General features: G+C 34.9%; 1 protein-coding gene across 1 annotated transcript in view; it reads right to left on the reverse strand.

Annotated features, from left to right (window-relative positions):
• Positions 1 to 21,111, reverse strand: part of ALX1 (ALX homeobox 1) — a 30,322-nt gene extending 9,211 nt beyond the window's left edge. Inside the window, exons 1-3 of the mRNA XM_036758421.1 lie at positions 20,880 to 21,111; positions 16,882 to 17,186; positions 13,238 to 13,366 (exon numbers count right to left, since the gene is read on the reverse strand). Of these exons, the coding sequence (XP_036614316.1) occupies positions 13,238 to 13,366; positions 16,882 to 17,186; positions 20,880 to 21,111 (666 nt within the window). The remainder of the gene's footprint in view (positions 1 to 13,237; positions 13,367 to 16,881; positions 17,187 to 20,879) is intronic.
• Between the last annotated feature and the right edge of the window lie 224 nt (positions 21,112 to 21,335).

Consider the following 21,335-nt stretch of genomic DNA (forward strand, 5'->3'; position numbering starts at 1 on the left):
TTGCAACATTTAAAAAAAAGTTCTAGGGATAAATATGTTCAAAGCATCCTCTGGGGAACTTAGCCAACTGACTCCCATTAACATGAATGCAAGTTCAGCGAGCTTACTATGTACTACTTTGAACATTTGCTTCTTAACATTTTTTTTCTAACCCAATAAAAAAGTTAGCACTTAATTATTGCATGGCTTTGAAATTTGGGGCTAGAATTATGCTCACCCCCTCCCCCTTCAGATTCTTTCTAAAGTGAAAACCAACGGCACGTACATCTTTTCATGATGATCAGACAAAAGGAGTAACTATAAAAAGGGGGGGGGGAGGTTAAGATCAAACTACACCCAGGGTCTTTGCTGTGGAAATATCTTTATCATTAATATTTGTCACTACAGTAAGCCAGCATTGGAAAACATAAGTCCTATTATCATATAAATGATAACTATATTATTTTTAAGTAAAAAAGGGTAATTATAGTTGCACGATGTTTAATTCATGTGCTTCCCTGTGTTCATTTATTTTTGTATTATGACTTTTGGGGAAGGCAGGGTTCAAACTTATTTTCCCCCCAAATTTCTGACCTTTATCCAGGGTGTCCCAAAAATCTTGGTGCAGTCTGAAGCTAATGGAGTCTTTGGGGACTCCTATAGCACTTTGGATTTGGTAAAATGCTTTATCCACATGATCCTCACAACTCTGTGAGCAGACACTATTATTATCCTTATTTTACATATGAGGAAACTGAGGCTCACGGAAGTGAAATGACTTGTCCAAGGTTGCACAACTAATAAATATCTAGGGAAGAATTTTATCTGAGAAAAGGTCTGTTAAATTTATACTGCAAAAGTCAAAATTAAACCTATTTATTCATCCGATAAATAGAATAACTGAACTAATCAGGCATAGTGGTAATAGTTTTGATTATTCTATATCCTTACTGTCTTAGCTGTTCTGTAGCCAATCGAATATATTGGTAATAGTTTTAATTATTCTAGACCCTTACTGTCTTAGCTGTCCTGTAGGCGGCACTCAGTGATTCAAGACATTAGTCATAGTGTTTAAATGGTGGGAGAAAATAATTATCCACAAAATATTTTATTGGCATTCCAAAAAATAGCCAAATTATCTGACTTTGGTTTAATTTTACTAACCTCACCTTCCTAAAACAATGAGATCTTTCCCAAAGTGGAATGAAAATCTCAGCATGAGAGGTCTTCAAATGATTGCTTGTGTAAGGAAGACGAGGTCCATCTCAACCAATGTACATTAAAAAAATAATCTGCAATTTATAGTTTTAAAAAATTAACTAAGAACACTGAGAGAGTTAAGTGATTTGGCCATGATTACTCTGCTAGTATTAACAACTTATCTGTAATTTACACTTTTAGAGAATTAACTGGGGGCACCGACAAATTAGGGCCACTAGGGGGCGCCATAGTGCCCAGAGAGCCAGGCCCTGGAATCAGGTAGACTCATCTTTGTGGGTTTAAATCTAGCCTCAAACACTTAGTAGCTGTGCAACCCTGGGCAAGTCACTTAACCCTGATTGCCTCAGTTTCCTGATCTGTAAAGTGAGCTGGAGAAGGAAATGGCAAACCACTCCAGTATCTTTGTCAAGAAAACCCCAAACGGGGTCACAAAGACTGACACAGCTGAAAGGACGGAACGACAACAATAAACTGGGAAATAAAGTGATTTGCCGTTTGTCCCACTGGCTAATAATCCTGTCAGACACAGGATTTGAATGCAGGTCTTCCCAATTCCATGATTGTCCCTCTCAGTCTCATGACATTGATTCTTGTTAGGATGAACAAAACCAGAAATAGCTATTTATTACTCTGTGAATCTAGAAAAAAAATGTCAAAAAGAAGAATTTTTTACTTGCAAAGTCTGACAAGTTCAAATGATGTTATGATACACATTTCTGCATAGTAACACAACTTAAAACGACTCAGAAAAAAAAAAAACCAGTCCATGGAACCAAATGGGAATAAAAGAGGCTTGTGAAACACCTGGAAACGTATCAGTAAATATCTGCCCTTTAATTGAAAAACAAGCTCCAAACCTGACTTTTTACTATATTTATATTTCCAAAGTGGTCAGTTTGTTTGCGTATTTATTTATTAATTTTTTGAAAAGAAAGGGCTTCTATGCAGAAGTTGCAGATTAAGAAAAAAAAATACACCTAGGAATATGGTAAACTTCACACAGCACGAAAGATTCAAAAATAGACATATAGGTGATCGTTTCCTGCCTTACAACTAAAAAAGGATATGAGATACCCAAGATGGTTTCCTGTATCTTACATTAAAGTATAAAAGTAAAATAAATGAACATTCAAGGTTTTTATTTTTGCCCTCCTAGTTTAATAGCACACTTTTAGCCTTACTTTCTTCCACTCACTGTTAACCTAGCCACCCTGTAAAAATTAATTAGCACATTATCACCCCATAATATACATTACCATAAAACTTTTTTATTGTTTCTCTCGAAAAAAAATAATATGATATCCCTCAAAAACAGCTGAAATTTTCTAACATTCTGTACATTAATTTTACTCACATATCCATTTCTTGAAAAATTGAGATCAAAAAGAAGAAACATTCAGATAAAATTTACTTTTTAGAGTTGCATTTTTTTTGGAGTATCAGTAAAATGGTGAATTATACAGAGCCCAGAAAGAACAAATGAACATTCTCAAATGTCTTATTTAATTCCAGTGAACAACCATTTGAGGTATATCTAGACATACAAATAGTTTGAATTAGTTAACAGATCCAGTTAATTCTATTTTACATATAGCCTAGGATGGAAGGAAGAGGTGCTGTTTTATAAATATATACTAATTAGTATCAATTTATTTTCAGTTAAGATTGTCTAAAATTCAGTTACATTCCATAATACCTTAATTTTTTTTCTTCAAATGCTCCATGGTCAACAATTTTCACAATTTATTCTTGAACTAGACAGAGTCGAAAGTCTAATAAAAACTACAAACTAAAGCCTAAAAGTCTACTAAAGTCTTGTATAGCTCATTTGATTTTCTCATCTGAAACTATTTGGGGATGGCTATAAGAAAATAAGTCTACTATTATAGTTGCTACTACTAACAGGCATTTATCTAGTGCTTTAAGGTTCTCAAAGCACTTTACACGTTCTCTTATTTGAGCCTCCCAACAGCCTTGAAGCCCTGGCACACCTCCCGCTCATTAAACTCCAGTGGCTTCCTAACTGCCTCTGGATTCAAATATCAACTCCTCCCTTTTTGAAGTCCTTCACAATTTTGCCCCAACCTATTTTTTTTCCAGATCATCACATATTACTCTTCCTCATGCAGTCTCTGATCTGGCTAAACTGGTCTCCTCTCTGTTCCTTACAAATGACTCCATAATCTCCCAACTCCATACCTCAGTTCCTGTAATGGACCCCTTCCTCAAAGCTTCCTCTTAGAATGGCACTGATTCATTCAAAATACTGCTCAAATACCAAGCCTTTTCTGACCCTGTCAATGGCTAATCCTCCCTCTCAAACAACCTTACATTTAACGATATCATATTAATAATTTTTATATTTATTTTATATCTTCTTGTATATGGCATTGTTTTACCCCTGATTAGAATGTAAACTCCTTGAAAATAGAGATAATTTCATTCATTCTATCTGTATCTCTAGTGTCACATGCTTGGTATTTAGTAGTTGTCAACTTGTTGATAGGTACCATAGGTATTATTTTACATATGGGGAAACTGAGGCTCAGGGAAGTTAAATAACTTGCACAGAGTCACACAGTGTCAGAGGCTGTCTTTGAACCTAGGTCTTCCTGAATTTAACTCCTGTACTCCATTACAACACACTGCCACTAAATGCGTTCTCCACTAACCTGAGTGGAGGAGGAAAAAAAAAAGATTTGATATGCTTTCAGCATTGGTTTTAAACTATTTGACATTCAAAATATCTCAAATATTAGATAGGAGGAAAACTAGCTTGAGTAAAATTACACACACACACACACACACACACATACCGATAATGAGTCCTGGAATTGTACAGTTCAGCATAAATTGAATTTATTTTTAAAATCATTCCTACCAAACTTTCAAGTTTCTTTTGAAACAAAAAGTCCTCGGTGTAAAATGGGAAAATATATTTTTAAGATCAAAAGTTAAGACGGCACTCTACAACAGAAATTTATATGCCTGAATAGTTTCATATGAAATATGAAAATTTCAGATAAAAATATAGATTAATTCTCCACAGTTACCCTGATTTTTTTTCACTTTTCTGGTTTTTTTTTTTCTGTATTCACAGTTTTGATTCCACTTATTTCACCTTTAGTAGTTGTAAGAGTCAAATATATTATATGAATGAAATTATGTAATTTATTACTTCAAATAAAATGGTAAAATGCCTTTATTAAGGAGGATAAAAATAACAGCATGTACAATTTGTCTTGTGCAACCATAATTTTCATTTATGAAATATTTCCTAATGGTGTTCTGCATAACTTTTGTGCTTCTTAACATATAATCATAACCTTATATAAGCAATAAAAATAGCTACCATTTACATAGTGTTGTGTTTACAAATCATTTTGTACATAAATGTTATTTCACTTCATATTTAAAATAGTAAGAAAGTGTTCCCTGATTTATCAGTACCTAAGCCTTGATACCACAATTTCTCAACAGCTTTATTAAAATTCTCATTAAAAATTCAAATATGCTATACCTCTTGCTAAGCACTTTTATTCATGGTTTAAGGAAAATTTAAATCACAAAAATCAAATGTGGCAAGATTTGTCAAAATTTTTATAAAAAGCATATTTGGACATTATTTTTTCTTTACCCTAAGCTCATTGCCTCCCAAATTATATGAGCTTTGAAATCTCACTTGGAGAGGGGATTCCTTTCCAAATATGTGTATAAAGGTAATTATTATGTGTCTTTTGTTTCTAAAGACAACACATTTGGAGCTTTATTTTTGCAATTTTAAAATTAATTTTTCAATATCTTTAAAATATATCAATATTAATCTATTTTAGGAGTGAAATTATGCTATGATATCTAGGAAGAAATACCATATTTCATAGCCAGTAAAAAGTTAAAGAAACGCTGTATACAGAAGGGTATCCAGCATAATATCTTCCATTTTAATAGAATAAATTATAGATCTAAGCCTCTAGTCTATATATCCTCAAAAAGGTTAGAGCTTCCTACTTTATCACAGAGTACATATATTACCTATTAGCTAATTCTGCCATTATGCCATCATCCATTTCTTCTGATAAATTTCCATTATATTCATTAATTTACTTGTTTAATCTTCCTCTGATTTACAGAGAATACTAAGAGATGGACAATTCCAGTAAAAAATGTTTTAATAAGGCATCGCCTAAAGTGACTAGTACTCTCTTATTTCTTGTTGTCATTAACATTTAAATTTATTTCCTTCCATTTATTTATTATTTATTTATTTCAGATCCAATAAAACCCATTTATGATTAATTACCTTACATTTTCTAGCTCAACTTGTCACTTTTACGATCCATGAGGTACAACCAAATTCTTTGCTATCCTATTTCATTGCAAGGGGAGAAGGGTAGAAGGAGTGATACCACCAATCTCTTAGAATTTTGTGAACATCAGCAAACTAGAAATTATTCTGTGTTGGTGGCTCAATACTTATATCCAAGAAATACTGCAAAAATTTCACTTTACCTCATCTAATTTCCTTTATTTCTATTTTTAAAAGAGTGCATGTAGCAAATCTCATGCTGCCTCTTAGCAACTTTTCAAGTGCTCCTCATTTTTCCCACCACATTTACAATTGACTACTCCAATATGGGGTAATGGATCCATAAAATATGCTTAACAACTGTGTGAAGAGATCATTTGTTGCCCTAGAAGTTCTGAAACTTTGGTCTGAGAGGAATGCCTGAGTTATCACTACTCACCAGGCACACCCATGGGCCATTCCACTGGAACAGTTGATAATCGCTTAACTTTTCCTGAAGGCAACTATAGATTTCTTGCCAGCAATGAAAGGATTTGGGTTTGATCATTTGCTTTAAATTGTGGATAAAATCTATTGGAAATACACTGAGAGAAAAATGCTATTTTCTCCAAATGGTCAGATTGACTAAGTTTAAAGCTTTCACTAAAGTGAAATGTTAAAACTTACTCTTTAGTCTCCTAATTTTAAAAAAGGGGACATAATAATTCTATTGTCAGTCATTAAGCATTTATTAAGCACTTACTACATGCTGTATATTATGCTTGGGATATTTTTAAAAAGAAAAAAACTATCCCTGGCATTAAGAAGCTTGTGTTCAAATAGATTCAATTCAATTTGGTTCAAGGTGAAGTTTAAGAAAAGCACAAAAATACATGATAGAAGAACTCCATTATAAATGGAGACTGGGATTTGAATGTCATTTTTTTCAGAATTTTTAAAAAAATGTATGAACACTTTGCCATTACAATCTTCTAATTAGCATTTGTTGAACACAAAACTAAGGAAAGCAGCTCAATTTGTGTTTTAAATTAATGCTGATGACCCTGGAAATGATCTATAATTAAAAACCAAAGGTTGACACCTCTGCTTTGATCTCCTATTAACAGGTATTTTAAAAAGCTTAGCACAACTTGAGAAAAACCAAGCAATCTTTTTTTTTTTTTGTCTTTCATTCAATGAACATAAGATTTCTTTATGATCTTGCACTGGGTGCCCATAAAAGTCATATATAGAGTTTTGGTAAACTAAAACTTTCCTAAATAATTACTACACTAAGCACTTTTTGAAATTTTTGAAAGAATAGAATTTTTCTCATGAGAATAAACCAGGGAGAAATTCAGAATATACTGAAACTTTCCCACAGGAACCATATTTGGTAGTCCTAATTCAAGAAAAAAAAATTAAATTAAATTGGATTTTTCCTTTAGTTGTAACGAGCAAACAGGCTCCCCAGACAGCATATTTAACTGCACGTTTGATTAGATTTAACTGCTACACATGTGAAAATTGAAACCATTTTCCTGATTCTCGGTTGGCAATGGGGAAAAAAATGGCCTTATAAGACCATTCTGGCAACTTACGAAAAGAAGTCTTCCATGCCTGTGTTCCATGCAGGTTTTTTTTTATAAAATGCCTGTGCTAGAATATAAAGTACTTTATTCACTAGTATAATGACAAAGAGCGACTCTGGCTTTTCTAGTTGATAAAAACATAGGTATCTGATGTAAATTATTCAGGTTTAATTTTAAGCTGTGACTCCATGATTTTAACTATGACATAACAAGTTTAGGAAGAAAATGACTATTTCTTTTTTGGACCCAGATATTTTAACTGAGGAACAGTATGATCCAGTTGAAAGAGTACTGAACGTGAAATAGGAAGGAAACCAGGGTTCGAGTCTATACTCCATTATTTATATATAGTATCTACCTCTCAGGATTGTTATGGGGATCAAATGAGATATTTGGAAAGCACTTAGCACAGTGACTGGAACACAGCAGTGCTTAATAAATACCTGTTTCCTTCACTTATTTTTTTTTTTAGTAGCCATGAGACCTTGAGCAAATCACTTACGCTTTCTAAGCCTCAGGTTTTCTGTCTGTAAAACAGATACTAATACTCAGAGGATTGCTGGGAAGACAATATGTAAAGTGCTTCATGAACTCTGAATCATCACAAATAACCCACATTTTGTAGACCTGGTGTCTGAAGACAACATTTCATAATCTATCTGTCATGCCTGAAATGTATTCTTTCTTCAGTTGCATCTCTTAGAATTCCTATAAAAATCCTTTCCCCACATTATCAACAATCCTACCTCGCCTGGAAATTACATTGCATCTGCTTTGTCTATATTATGTACTTATTTATAAGAATTCATGTTGTTTCCCTGATAGAGCGTAAGCATCCTGAGGGCAAAAGATTGTTCTTGCACTTTAGTACCTAGCACAATCCTAGGCATGTGGTATACACTTAATACATGTTTGTTGATTTGGGCTAAAGGGACTTTGGAAATCATTGACCCCTCTGCTTTTCCCAATAACCAAACTGAGGTGGTGTGTTTTTTTTTTAAAGATCACTCAGCTAGTTAGCATCAAAACAAAGACTAAAGTCCTTAGAATTGGTCACTAACACTTTTCATTTTACCAACTCCATACAGGCAAACAATAACATGGTCACACTCAGAAGTGAACATCTGTAGGCACGGATCATGAATGCATGTAAATCTAATATTTATACCATACTAGAAGTGATGTAGGCACAAAATAAGGCATTTTGGGGAGGAAAAGAGCTGTTCTACTTCTTAAGAATTTCATGATGTAACAATTTAAATGTGTAGAAATGTTGCCATAAAGGACATTTAACTGTATTTTCATCAGCTTCAGACAGAACACATCAGGCACTCTTGTTTGTTTACTTATACAATATATTACTATACTAAAGAAAAGGCCAAAGAGCCCTTCTCTCCCTTTAAAAAGTAGGTCAAGTGGGGCAGCTAGGTGGCACAGTGAGAAGAGAACTGGAGTCAGAAGGACCTGAGTTCAAATCTGACCTCAGACACTGGACACACTTACTAGCTGTGTGACCTTGGGCAAGTCACTTAACCCCAATTGCCCTGCCTTCCGCCCTCCAAAAAAAAGACAAGAAAAGAAATAGCTCAAGCACCATCTTCTATATGAAGCCTTCCCTGATCTCACCAGAGCCTAGTGCCATCCCTCTCAAATTACCTTGATTTTAGCTACTTTGTATATGTTTGTATTTGTTCAGTAATTATTCATTTTATTTATGTCAAATGTATATATTTATGTGTATATGCATTCGTATATATATACATTTATGGTCATATGTATCTGCATAAACTCATATATAGAGATATGTTTGTATGTATGTATGAATGTGTATATACATGCCTATGAATGAATGCATACACATATGTATGTGCCTATAGATGCATGTATATAGGTATGCACGTATATGTGTTTCCATACATGTAGGTATAGTATACATATAGGAGTACATGTGTGTATACACGTTTATACACATAAATAAATCTGTATATCTTATATGTACAATATGTACATATATGTATATATGTATGCACACATATAAATACACACACATCTCCTCCATTAGAGTGAAAGCTTCTTGTAAGTAAGGATTGTTTCACTCTTCACTTGTATCACAGTGCCCTGACCCATAGTACTTAATAAATACTTGTGGATTGATTGACTACCATATCAGATGGTTCCAAGTTTAATTGTCACAATAGGGGAAAAAAATCTTCATAGGATCCTACTTCCAGAACCTGAAGGTACTTTGGAGGCCATTCAGTCCTGCCCCTTCATTTTAGAGATGAGGACACTGAGGCCCAGAGAAGTTCAATGGCTTGAGCAAAGTCCCATGGCTAGTGTTTGTCTGAGGAAGGACTGAACTCAATCGCCACGAGCCCACAAGGGCCGCCCTCTTACCACTGAAACCTTCTTTCAACAGCTTTCTATGATACCTAGTTTTGTCAGAAACAGTAAAACCTGACGAGTGAAGGCCATCAGCATGCCTGCTCACGAAGAATCATGGTTGTTAGAACTTGACGTTATTTACTCAAAATTTAGAGCTGGAAAAGGCCTTTTTAGGGATCATCTAGTTCAAGAATGATATGTTACAATGAGGAAACGGGTCCCCAAAGAGGTACAATCACCTGTCCAAGTCTGTTGTTCATTGAGCTAGAACTCCAAACTAGATCTTCCTTTGAAAGTTCCCTCCTTTACATTACAGCTTATCTGAGGACTGCTACCACTCTTGTTCAGGGTAAATAAAGTGAATTTGTTTGGAAAGTATATCCATTGCCTGAATTACCTTAAAACTTTTCTGTATATTGTTAACATTGAATGCCTCTACCAGATTTTTCATTCTTTTATTTTATTATTCTGCCTCCAACTTTTTCTAACGCTTAAGTATTCTTATAATTAGTCACAGTAATCAGATTAGATTTTCTGTTGCATTGGATTTTTGGATTCTACAATAGTTTCCAGTATAAATTTCTATTTCTAGGCCCCATGAAAAAAGGTTCCTCCAGGCTGAAGCTTGGCAGACATGAGCTCAGCCTGGAAATAATTTTTTAAACCAAATCAGAAAAACTTCAACTCTACCTCCCTCCCTCTTTTGAATCTGTAAAATAAATAAATAAAAGTAAATTAAAAATTGGGAGGTTTGAATTTATCCTATGCATGAAGCCTGGATTCAAATGTGCAGATTCATATATACTTGATATTTTATTCCATGTTTCATCCACTAAACTACATCAGTAGCATTTCTTTAAGACTAAAAATTAGTTCAGTGACGTTAGAAATATATTTGTGTATGTGTGTATTCATGTCTTGACTTTTTAATACTTTCTTTTGGTGTTAATAAAATCTACTAAGTTCATCCTGTCAATCATTTTTTTTCTCAATGTCCCCATTCTAAAGTTGGTTATGCATGTGAGTCTGGCCAAGCTGAGATTAAATCAGAAGAGAATTTTGGTATATCTATAACAAGAAGAAAGAAAACAAGAATGACCTTAACTAGCTGACTACTTTTCTGAGGAATTTCTAAACCAATCCTCCTTCTTTGGGATACCACAACAAAAGCAAACAAAAACACAGCATACCCCCAAACACCATGAAATCGTACTCTCTCATTCTACTTTATGTTCCAACTCAATGTTACTTAGTGAGTCTTCAGTAAGTCTGTAGTAAGTCTTCAGTAATAAGGCAACAAAATATGCTGTTATGGATATGAAAATGGAGATATAAAGAGGAAGATAATGGATTAAGTAAAGATAGAGACAGACAAAGAGACAAAGATAGAGAACATAAAACAGAATAATATATAAAAGGAGACTAGAAGATAAAAGGACAGAGCTGAAAGGAGTTGTATAGAGCAAAAGAGAAGAAAAGAAGCATAAGAGAAAGAAAGAGGTAACAATGAAGAAGAAAAATATTTGAGGACAATGAAATAATGAGGCAAGACCAGAAAAAGCTATCCACTATTATTCTGTCCTCTTCCTTTTGAGAAACATTCTGCATTTAATGTTTTGCATGTCGAAATACCACTTGGGTTTAACCCTTCAATAGGCAATTTTGGGAGAAATGTGCCTTTGACTCCTATAATGGCAGCTGGAAAAAGACTTGATAAAACATTTCTCTTGATATTATGACAAATCTTTAAACTTAAAGTGTTCAATAAATATATACATTCTACTTTACCTACTGCCTTACATTTTTTTTTTTTATTTTTTATTTTTTTTTCTTACTTTTTTTTCTTACATTTGTTTTAAAGTCTTTAATGTTCATAGTGTTTCCTTAAATATATTGTAAGCCCTTTGAGGGCAGAGCCATGCTTTTTATTCCTTTGGCAACTCTCCTTCTCAGCCCCTCACTCACAGCATTTTGTTCTGTGTCAAGTACATAGTGGTATAAATATTTAAATTTCATCATCCATATGATATGAAGATTCAAAATAAAAGGAGCTGCCATCTCTCAAAGAATGAAAGGAAAGTTATAACAAATTCATATATCTTAAATGATAAAAAAAAATTAAAACAAAGACTTGATGGAATTAAGAGGCAAGATGAGACATAGTTTTGGATGTGACTAGTATGGCAGTTTGTTTTGCTTGACTATGTGTACTCCTTATAAGGTTTTTTTTTCCTATGGGGGGGATTGGATAGGAGGGAGAGAAAATGTTCTTGTTAATTTTCAAAGAAAAATAAGTTACATAACAAATGAAAACCTGGCATTTTCTTATAGCAAGAACCTGATTTGACCTATGGTTCTTCTAGCAGCCTGGGCCATCTCCAGTCATCCTGATGTATATCTGGCCACTGGACACAGGAGGCTCTGGAGGAGAAAGTGAGGCTGGTGACTTTGCACAGCCCTTCCTCACTCAAATCAAAGTCAACTGTAAGTCATGTCATCATCTCCCTGATGTCATGGTCCTCTTTAAGAAAGAAGGACAAACCAACCATACAACTACACACAAAACAACCTACACTGCCAACAGAAGAAGACATTTGGGATAGCACACAACCCAGTGTGGATTGTTAATGTTCACAAAGAGCAGAAAGGTCCCTCCATTCTAAAAGCTCACTCAAGGAAAACGCCAAAAGGCAAAAGGACCACATGAAGTCAAAAGTCAGAAACCATGGCCAAGATTTCACCTATATGTTCAGAATACTATAAAGGTTTCAACTTCGTAAGTTCATCTTCATACTTCCCCACCACTCATTTAGCCCATCTTTGATTCATATGTATTTTCCAAACCACAAGTTACATTATATAGAATCACATGCCTTGAAATTAAAAGTCTTAGGGTATGATATGGTCATGTTGTGCTGAGGATTCCATAACAACCATAAAGATAAATGTCATGAATGCACAAGAATAACTTTAAAAAAATAAAAATAAATAGAATATATACTGTATCCACATGCCCCCCAAACATGTATGCTTCTAATATATAATATCTAATAGACATAGGGATTTGCGTGTATGTATATATACATATATGTGTGTATGCATGTATATGTGTATATACATATATATAATTTGTATGAATATGTACATGTACATATGTGTATAGATACACATGTGGTAACATAACTAAGAATCAGCATGGGTAATTGTACATCTTTCAAGGCAATAAAATGAAGAAATGAGCTTTTAACTCTAAAAATGGAATAGTCAAAGTACAAACTCAAATTAGTTTTTACAATTGCAGGTCTAGCTACTGCAATTATTTTTGACATTTTTCAAAAGAACTGAAGACAATAGGAGTCTCTGGGCAAATGAACAACACAATCGGTCCAGGGTTAAAACAAAGACAGCAAAAGAAAACAGATGCTTTGGCTAGGAATGATGGTTTCATGGAACTGTTTCCACATTGGGCCATGGTTCATCAAACAAAGCCCCAAAGGTATCATGCCATACAATGTCTTATTTATTGCAATAGTTAACAAAGGATGTGAAGAGTGAAAGTATACAGTCGTGTACAACAGCCTCCAAAGGGGACACTTCATATATGTTCATCATTAAAGAAACAAAGTAATGAAATCAATTGGGCAAAGACTAAAAGAAAAGATTGGTTCTTGAAAAAGATTTTAGATGTAATAATCTATGCATTCCACCTTGTTTTGCTATATACCGAATCACCAAGTATGATACCATCTTCCCTATTCCATGTTACTTATCATACCTGTGGGTAGCTGTCAGTCCGTGGTAAGACAGATATATCATAGGTGGCAGCAAAATGGCTTTTAGCTTGTTGTATTTGGCCATAACGTTCTCTTTTTCTCCATTTAGCTCTTCGATTTTGAAACCAAACCTATATGAGAGAAGTAGAATGCTGTTAATGTGCCTGGCACATGGTATTTCACAATAGCTTGCTGCCTTGCCTTGCATAAAAGAAATAACTGAAAAGCCATGCAAGATGTATGACAAAATAGCCCAGATATCACAGAAGTACAGAAACATAGGCTATTAAGGCTTGTTTCAAAGTCTGTCTCCACTTCAAAAGAAGACAGCCAGTCCTGACATTTCTGTTCCATCCTATGTAAAATCTTATAGTAGCAAGTATTCTAGATGTCTCTCTTAAGATTAATTTTCCTCAAATGATGGAAGAGTAAAAAAAATCATATAAGGTATCCATACATATTTGGAAAAATCACAATATTTCAGATTTTCTGTCTATTTTAAGAGGCAGTAAGATGGAATAAAAAGAGCACTGGACCAGATGACCGGAATTTGCCAATAATTAGCTAGAAGGCTAGGCAAAGTTTTCTGAGACTCAGTTTTGTCAATGGTAAATAGCAATTGGACTCAATTGCTTCCATGGGCTCTTGCAGATCTGAAATTTTGTGAATTATGTAACCTCGTTAGAATTCCAGATCCAGAATTCTTCAAGGCTGAAACTCTGATATATTTTTATTTTAGAGTTTTAAGGTATGACCATTAAACATCAACCCAACCTGCCCAGCTGACTTGGATATGATCTGGTTGAGTAAAAGAATGATACACTAAGTCAAGTCATCAAAAGAAGAGCTCATGCATATGGATCTGGATTTAATTCATTTCACAAAGTGTTGAATATTGAGAGATAAATATAAAGATATCAGTATTAGATAGCAGATAAAATATTCTGGGTCTTGATGGAACTGGAAAACGATTGACTATTTTTTTTATTAGAAATAAAGAATGAGGGCAGCATTTAGAGCCCAGCTATCTGTAGGTTTTTTTTTTTATTTATGAGGTATATAAATTTGCTTGATACATGGAATGTATCTATTAGGTTTATTTTTTCCTTACTAAAACTAGTATACTTTCAAACATTTTCAAAATTAAAACAAAAAAATTTTACTCTGACCTCTGTCAGTAACTTCACCCATTTGGTCAAATCATTGATTTTTCTTCTACAAATCATCCAACTACAAATTGGAATTTTTTTTAAAAACTTCTAATGGAGTCCCAAAGAAATATTGTTACATTTATATGTGCAACGTGACATATTTTGGAGTTGAAGGCCTAAAGTCATTTTTATTCTATGAATATACAATTAATGCACTAATAGGAGATACAAGTAGTCTAACTGAAGGTGTCTAAGCAGAGATTACCGCAATTAATATTTGATAAGCAGGGTTCTAGATTTTTTTTAACTGCCGATGTTTTTTGAAACACAACTGCTTTTAAAATGTGGCCTACTTACCATGGACCTAGATGGAAACAAAATATGGAAAATATACAGCTGAATAACCTTCTGCTAAAAATGACTTGAACTTTTCACTGTGTGCGTATGTGTGTGTGTGTCTGTGTGTTCTCAGTTCATGTCTTTTCAGTTCATAATTGTCTAAATGCTTAGAGATACTTTAAACACCAGTTTGATATTTCAGTGCATGGTACTTTGAAAAACTGATCCAGAAATCAAAATAATATATAGGGACGTACCTGTTGAATATATTTTTCAAAGGAGCTGCTTGGTACATTTGTATTATCCATCATACTTGGGGCTCAAAAAAAAGAAAGAGAGAGAGACAGAAAGGAAAGAAGGAAAGAAAGAAAGACAAAGAAAGGAAGGAACGAAGGAAGGAAGGAAGAAAGGAAGGAAGCAAGCAAGGAAGGAAGGAAGGAAGGAAAAGGAAGGACGGAAGGAAGGAACGAAGGAAGAAAGAAAAAAAGAAAGAGAAAGGAAGAAAAATCCCCATCTGTCTCCACAGGAGGCACCCAGATTATACTAAGGGAATTTATTAATGAGCTTCTTTCATTGAAAAAAAAAAGACCTCAACAATCTCCTTAAAATGGGTGCCAATTACTACATTGACGAGAAGCAGGAAAGAGAACAACTTAGATAAATTAGGTTCAAGCTGGCTCTCTGCATGGACTCAGGACAAAAAAAAATTAAACTGGACCTTGAATCAAGATTTAAGGGGAAAGCAGGTAGTACACAGAATCGATGTGTTTGTATGTGGACATATGACATATAGCCACATAATATAATTGAATATATAATAACCAAAGGAGAACGGATAAATATATATTTATAGTTTGTTAACATTTTTTTTACAATTCACAGAATTCTTTTTGCATTGCTGTCCCAGAAATTAGCTAAAGATAAAATAACCATTTGTCTCCACAAATGAAAACAAAAATCTGCTGCTTGTTATCCGTGCATTGCCAGATGTTGCCCTTAATGATGTAAGAGCCTTATAATTACTTATTCTTGTGATGGAATTCTGTTATACTCAGGACAGAAATCCCCACTGCTTTTCCTGCGTATTCCTTTCCTAATGATTAATCAGAATTGCTAAATTCAGTACTTCCCTATGAAAAGCAGGCTACATATACACTGCAAAGAAAATATACAGTCTCTGGAGTGTTTGTTGACATTCATTTGCTTTATAAACCCTTAGTTATATTTCAGGCAACATTGAAAAGTTAAAAAAAAAAGCCACAACATAAGAAGAGTTAAAACTAAATCTAATGCAAATAATATAAACAGATGAAGTACAACGTTATGCAAGTTTTGATTTCTATTTTTAAAACTACGAACATATTTAGGCAACATTTTTTTAAAAGGGAACATTTCATTTTCCAGCTTGGTGAAAAAAAATAAAGACCTTTGAAAGGTAAATTTAGCAATGTCTAATAAAATCACTATAAAATGGAACAATGCCCACTGCTTCTGGGTAGAAATGAAGAAATAGTTTAACGTTCATGTGTGTAATAATTTATATTTGAAAAGTATACATTACAAGTGGGATTAGAAAATTTGTACCATTTAATTTTTAACACCCTATTTTAATGATATTCATAGAATGGCCATGTAAAAGTGTGTCTGTTATTACATCTTTTTTCTCTTTATTATGACATGCAATATAAAAAAGCACCGTGAGTATATATTTTTTTGATATTATGTATACATACACATATGTATATACAAATAGCTATCATCCAAACTATCCTTAAATGTTGGTAATTAAGAAATATAAAAAGTATGCCATATTTTAGAAAGCTACAATTTTTATATTAGCACTTAGAAATTATTTTGCCCTCCCCCCAGCTTTATTAGATCTTTGGTACCTATGATTAACAAATGAAAAGGTTCTCTTTTAATATTATTAAATGGTTAGTTTGATATTGTTTAGATCAACTGCAACATTCATTTTTCTAAAGAAAATATGGTTTAACATCATGTCTCTTTTAAAGAGAAGAGTAGTTTTACTGGAATATGCTAACTCTCTACTTAACCTTAGTCTGGAAGATTTTCTTCCTTTGAGGTTAAAAAGTGCAGTTATTCAATTATGACAATATTAATTCTTTCCCATTTAAGACTAATCAAATTCATACCTGGACTCTGGCCTCAGTCAGCTCTGTCCTCAGAGCAAGCTGTTCTCTGACATACACATCAGGATAATGTGTTTTCTGAAAGACTTTTTCCAGCTCTTCCAGTTGCAAACTGGTAAAGGTGGTTCTGTGTCTCCTCTTCTTGCTGCTGGACACATTGCTGTCACATTTATCGCCAAGTTCATCCAGTTCTCCCTTTTCCTGCATCCCTTTTACTGGAGACATCCTGAGGCTGTTACAGTTGTCCATGGCTCTGTTTAACTCTGTGTGAAGAGGCTGTCCTTCGACTTTAGTAATCCCATAGTTCACTGGACCCGGGGGGAAAATAACAGGTCTTAAGACTTAATAGACAAACATCCTTGAAGAAATAGAGTTTATAGTTTAGAGCATTAGGAAGATGTTGGTGTTAGGGGTTTGGGAAGGGGAAATGTAGATCAGATACAAACCAGTACTATCTCATTTTCCCTTTCTGGTTCTTTAATATGATATTAAATTTTAAGTGTAGGGATTGGCATAAATCTATCAGTCTAATGATTTTATAATGCACATAATACAAGCTTGCCTTAGTTTCTAATAAGTTGAAAAGTAAGGCAAATAAGCCCAGGGTTCTGCTTCCAGAGACATGTTCTTCCAACTAAGACTTTTGTACAATTAGTAATATTGAGGAGATTCCTACACATGCGCGCGTGCGCGCACACACACACACACACACACACACACACACACACACACACAGAGAGAGAGAGAGAGAGAGAGAGAGAGAGAGAGAGAGAGAGACAGAGAGAGCCTCCATGTGCTGAAACAGTTCCTGCTTATAAGCTGAGAGCAGAGTCTTAACCTTAAGAGAATACTCAGTCTAAATGTTCAATGAGGAAAAAAAAGGGGGGGGGGCAGAAAAAAGAAAGGCAGAACTTAGAAAAAGAGTAGAGATAAATTGGATTTTTAAGAAGAGTTAAAACTTTTAAAAGTTCTCTTTCTCCTTTGAAAAGACAGAATTGAAGTACTTCAGAAAAAGGGTTTTTTTTTTTTTAATCTATAGCTTGACACAGAACATATAAACCTGTTTAGGAGGGATATTGAGTTGATGTTAGGTGCCATTCATCAAACCCTATAATTTAGATTTTCTCCCCTCACCCAGCACCTATAATTTGGCAAGCGAGATCTATTTTATCAATTTTTTTCATTAATTTCTCATTTAGATTCATGACAAATATAAAAAGTACATTTAGGTGATCTAATTATTTTAAAAACCTATGTTTCCTCACCATTTTCAGAAGGTTTTTTTTTTTTGGTTTTTTTTTTACCTTTTAGAAGAGACTGACCACTGACAAGACTTGAGGAGAACCCCTTAGCATTAAAAATAACACAGAGTTTGTAGCTTTTCCTAAACAAGTCCCTTCTTGGAATAACTCACAACTCATACAACATCCTCTAAAACTTCAAAGTTCTTCTTGATTCCCTGTCCCCCACAAATGTGTGTGTGGAGGAATACAGAAGTTAAAACATCTAGTAAAACATTACAAAGGATGGCATCTGCTATGCTGTTACGGATTGTTTTAGGGTTCTCTGCCGTTCTTAATAATTTCCTAGGGATTTGATTGCAAGCATGTAGCATGATTTAAACCAAAAGTTTGTCACAAAATTTTAGACATAAAGACATAAAAATGATATGTATAATTAAAGGAAAAATAAGACCTTCAGTCTGAAAACTAGGGTAGCCCTTTCCTACCTATACATTGGAGTTTCCATTTCCCATTTCTCTTTTTCAAGTTATCTCAGTCTATTTTAAAGCATTTCAACTAGCATTCAAAGGACATCCACCTTAAATTCCAACATAACTCACTTAGCTACTGTAACATCTTTTCAAAGCAAGTAATTAAATATTGTAAATTCAAATAAAATGTAATTAAAATGATGGTACATTTTAAGGAAGTAGTTTATGAAAATTATGAACTTAATGTCCATACGTGGAGAATTTAGACATTTAACTACCAAAGTGGGGGGGGGGCAGGGGACATCTCAAGAGAATGGGAGGGGGACTTCAAATTCCAAAGAACTGAGGAACTAATTTATCAGATCACCCCTCAATTAATCTGTGTGGGGGAAAATATTCTCCAAGGGTCACTCTGGGGATTTTTTCAATTCATGATATTTTTTCCAATACATATTGTGAAGTATATAAATATCGAAATATTTATGTCAGTTATAATATTGACAATGATTCTATTTTCAACGATCAACAAAGTCCATTTTAAAAAAAATCTGACAATTCAAGTAATTTATGTTTAAATCTAAGAAACATATGAAAGAGTAGCGTACTACACATCCTAGGAAAGCCAATGAACCAGTTTATACTTTTGTTAATTTTTTTCTTGATTGGATTGTCTCTAATGTCTTTCAGAATACGTGCTGAGGAGCAGAAGTTAGGTATTTCCATAGTTTCAACATCTTTCGAAGAATTTTTTTAAGTACTTTCTCAAGCTTGAAGATCGAAAATAGAAGTAAAACTTCAATCGACAGGGAGCTCGCAACACTACTAAAGGGGACTACTGCGGTCCAATTTCTTGACAGCTTTGGAACCCTCATTAAAGTGAGGAGCTGGGGTGGTGATGCGGCGGTCTTGTTATAAATACCTCCCGTTTAATTGGTTTGTTGTTTTAAAAGAATCCGCAGCTTACAGGTTAACTGTGGTATATATACACAATGATAAGGAAAAAGTCCTCTTGGAATTGTAAACTTGCCTTAACTGTCACATCTGAAATAATAGGTTCGCATTCACTTACAAGACAGAAAAGATAGATGGTCTGTTTTGATAACATTTGGACTCGGATTCAGAGTGGCGCATTTGGAATGGAAGCCGTCGCCCAAAGCAGCGAAGCAGCCCCAGAGACTCTAGGTCCTGTGACTTTTAAAGTACAGTGTTTGGGAGAAGAGGGCGATGAAAGCTGAATTGAAAAGAATTGTACTTTGAGAGACTGGGGATGGGAGGTGGGGGGGAGGGCAACTTGAGGGTGAGAGTGGCCCAACCCGATGCTCTTCAGATTAAATTGAATCTGTATTTATGTGTGTGTGTATAATACATATGCAAACATACTTATGTATGTAAATATACATATAAGTGCATATATGCATATACGTATATGTGCATTTACGTATACATATATACGTATATGCATACAAGTTCATGTATATACATACATATATATATAGATATAGATATATAGATATATCTAAATGCGCCTTCCGGGGTCTGGTGCACACTTCTGTACCGCCATCAGCCCGCCAACATTTGACAAGAAAATAATGTCATTTCCTGGACCATAAAAAAGGGATTTCACCACAAGCTAACTGAATCTGACCCGTTACACGTGACGACAGCGATCTCCTCTAATGGATTTTGATCGATTTCTGTTAGCTGAGGGCTACGTGGAAAGGAAATACCCTGCCTTGATTCAATTAGGCTGTCCTTTGCGCCTTATCTAGGTACCCGGGGCATCCCCAAGGAAAGGTGGCGTCGGATCTCAGAATGAGAGGAGAATAGGGCTGAAAGAGAACTGAACCAACCGGAGGAGAAGCGAACTGAGTCGAAAGGGACTCAAATTGCTCTCTTTATCCTTCCAGTATTTCGGCAACAGAGTAGAGTGCAGAGAGGATCTGGGGGCTGAATGTTCCTTCGTCTCGAAAAAATCTCCCTTGGTCTTAACACGGGAACCTAAAAGGGGGACGGCGGGGGATGGGGGACACCATTGCAATTCTTCTACCCGTTCTTCCTTCTTTTCTCCTTTCACTTCACTCCCTTTTCTCAAACCTATCTTGTGATTTCCTTCCTTCCTTCCTTCCTTCCTTCCTTCCTTCCTTCCTTCCTTCCTTTCTCTCTCTCTCTCTCTCTCTCTCTCTCTCTCTCTCTCTCTCTCTCTCTCTCTCTCTCTTTCTTTGACAGCGAAGTTTGGGAAAGTGGACAGCTCTGGGAGGGAGTCAATCTACGATCGGGAAAGACTCACCATTATTCTCCTGACAGGGAGATGTCCTGTCCAGTCTCACATGATGCTCTGCCCTTTGGAGAGGATTGAAGGCCTGCACACATTTGCTGGCGGAGGTTTTGCTGTAAAAGGTCTCATTGTCTAAAGTTTCCATAACGTGCTCCAAAGTGCCTCCTGCTCCCATGTAAAAGTCACTGTTTTTACTCGGCTGGTTTTTCAGGGCAAACTTCTCGCTCAGAAAATCCATAATCATCTAAGGCTGGTGCTAAGCCTCCTCTGGAAACACAGAGGCTGGACTGTAAGCTGGGGGAGGGAAGGAGGGAGGGAAAGAGGGAGTGAAGGGGGGAGAGAGGATGAGGAGAGAAAGGAGGAAGAGGAGGAGGAGGGGAAAGAGAAAGCTCCGGAGCTGTTTTCACTCTGAGTCTTTAATTTGTCTTGTCTTGAAAGGGGAGACCCGAAGTTGCTTTTATATCTTGA

This window comes from Trichosurus vulpecula, chromosome 5 (assembly GCF_011100635.1).
Source record: "Trichosurus vulpecula isolate mTriVul1 chromosome 5, mTriVul1.pri, whole genome shotgun sequence".
Lineage (NCBI taxonomy): Eukaryota > Metazoa > Chordata > Mammalia > Diprotodontia > Phalangeridae > Trichosurus > Trichosurus vulpecula.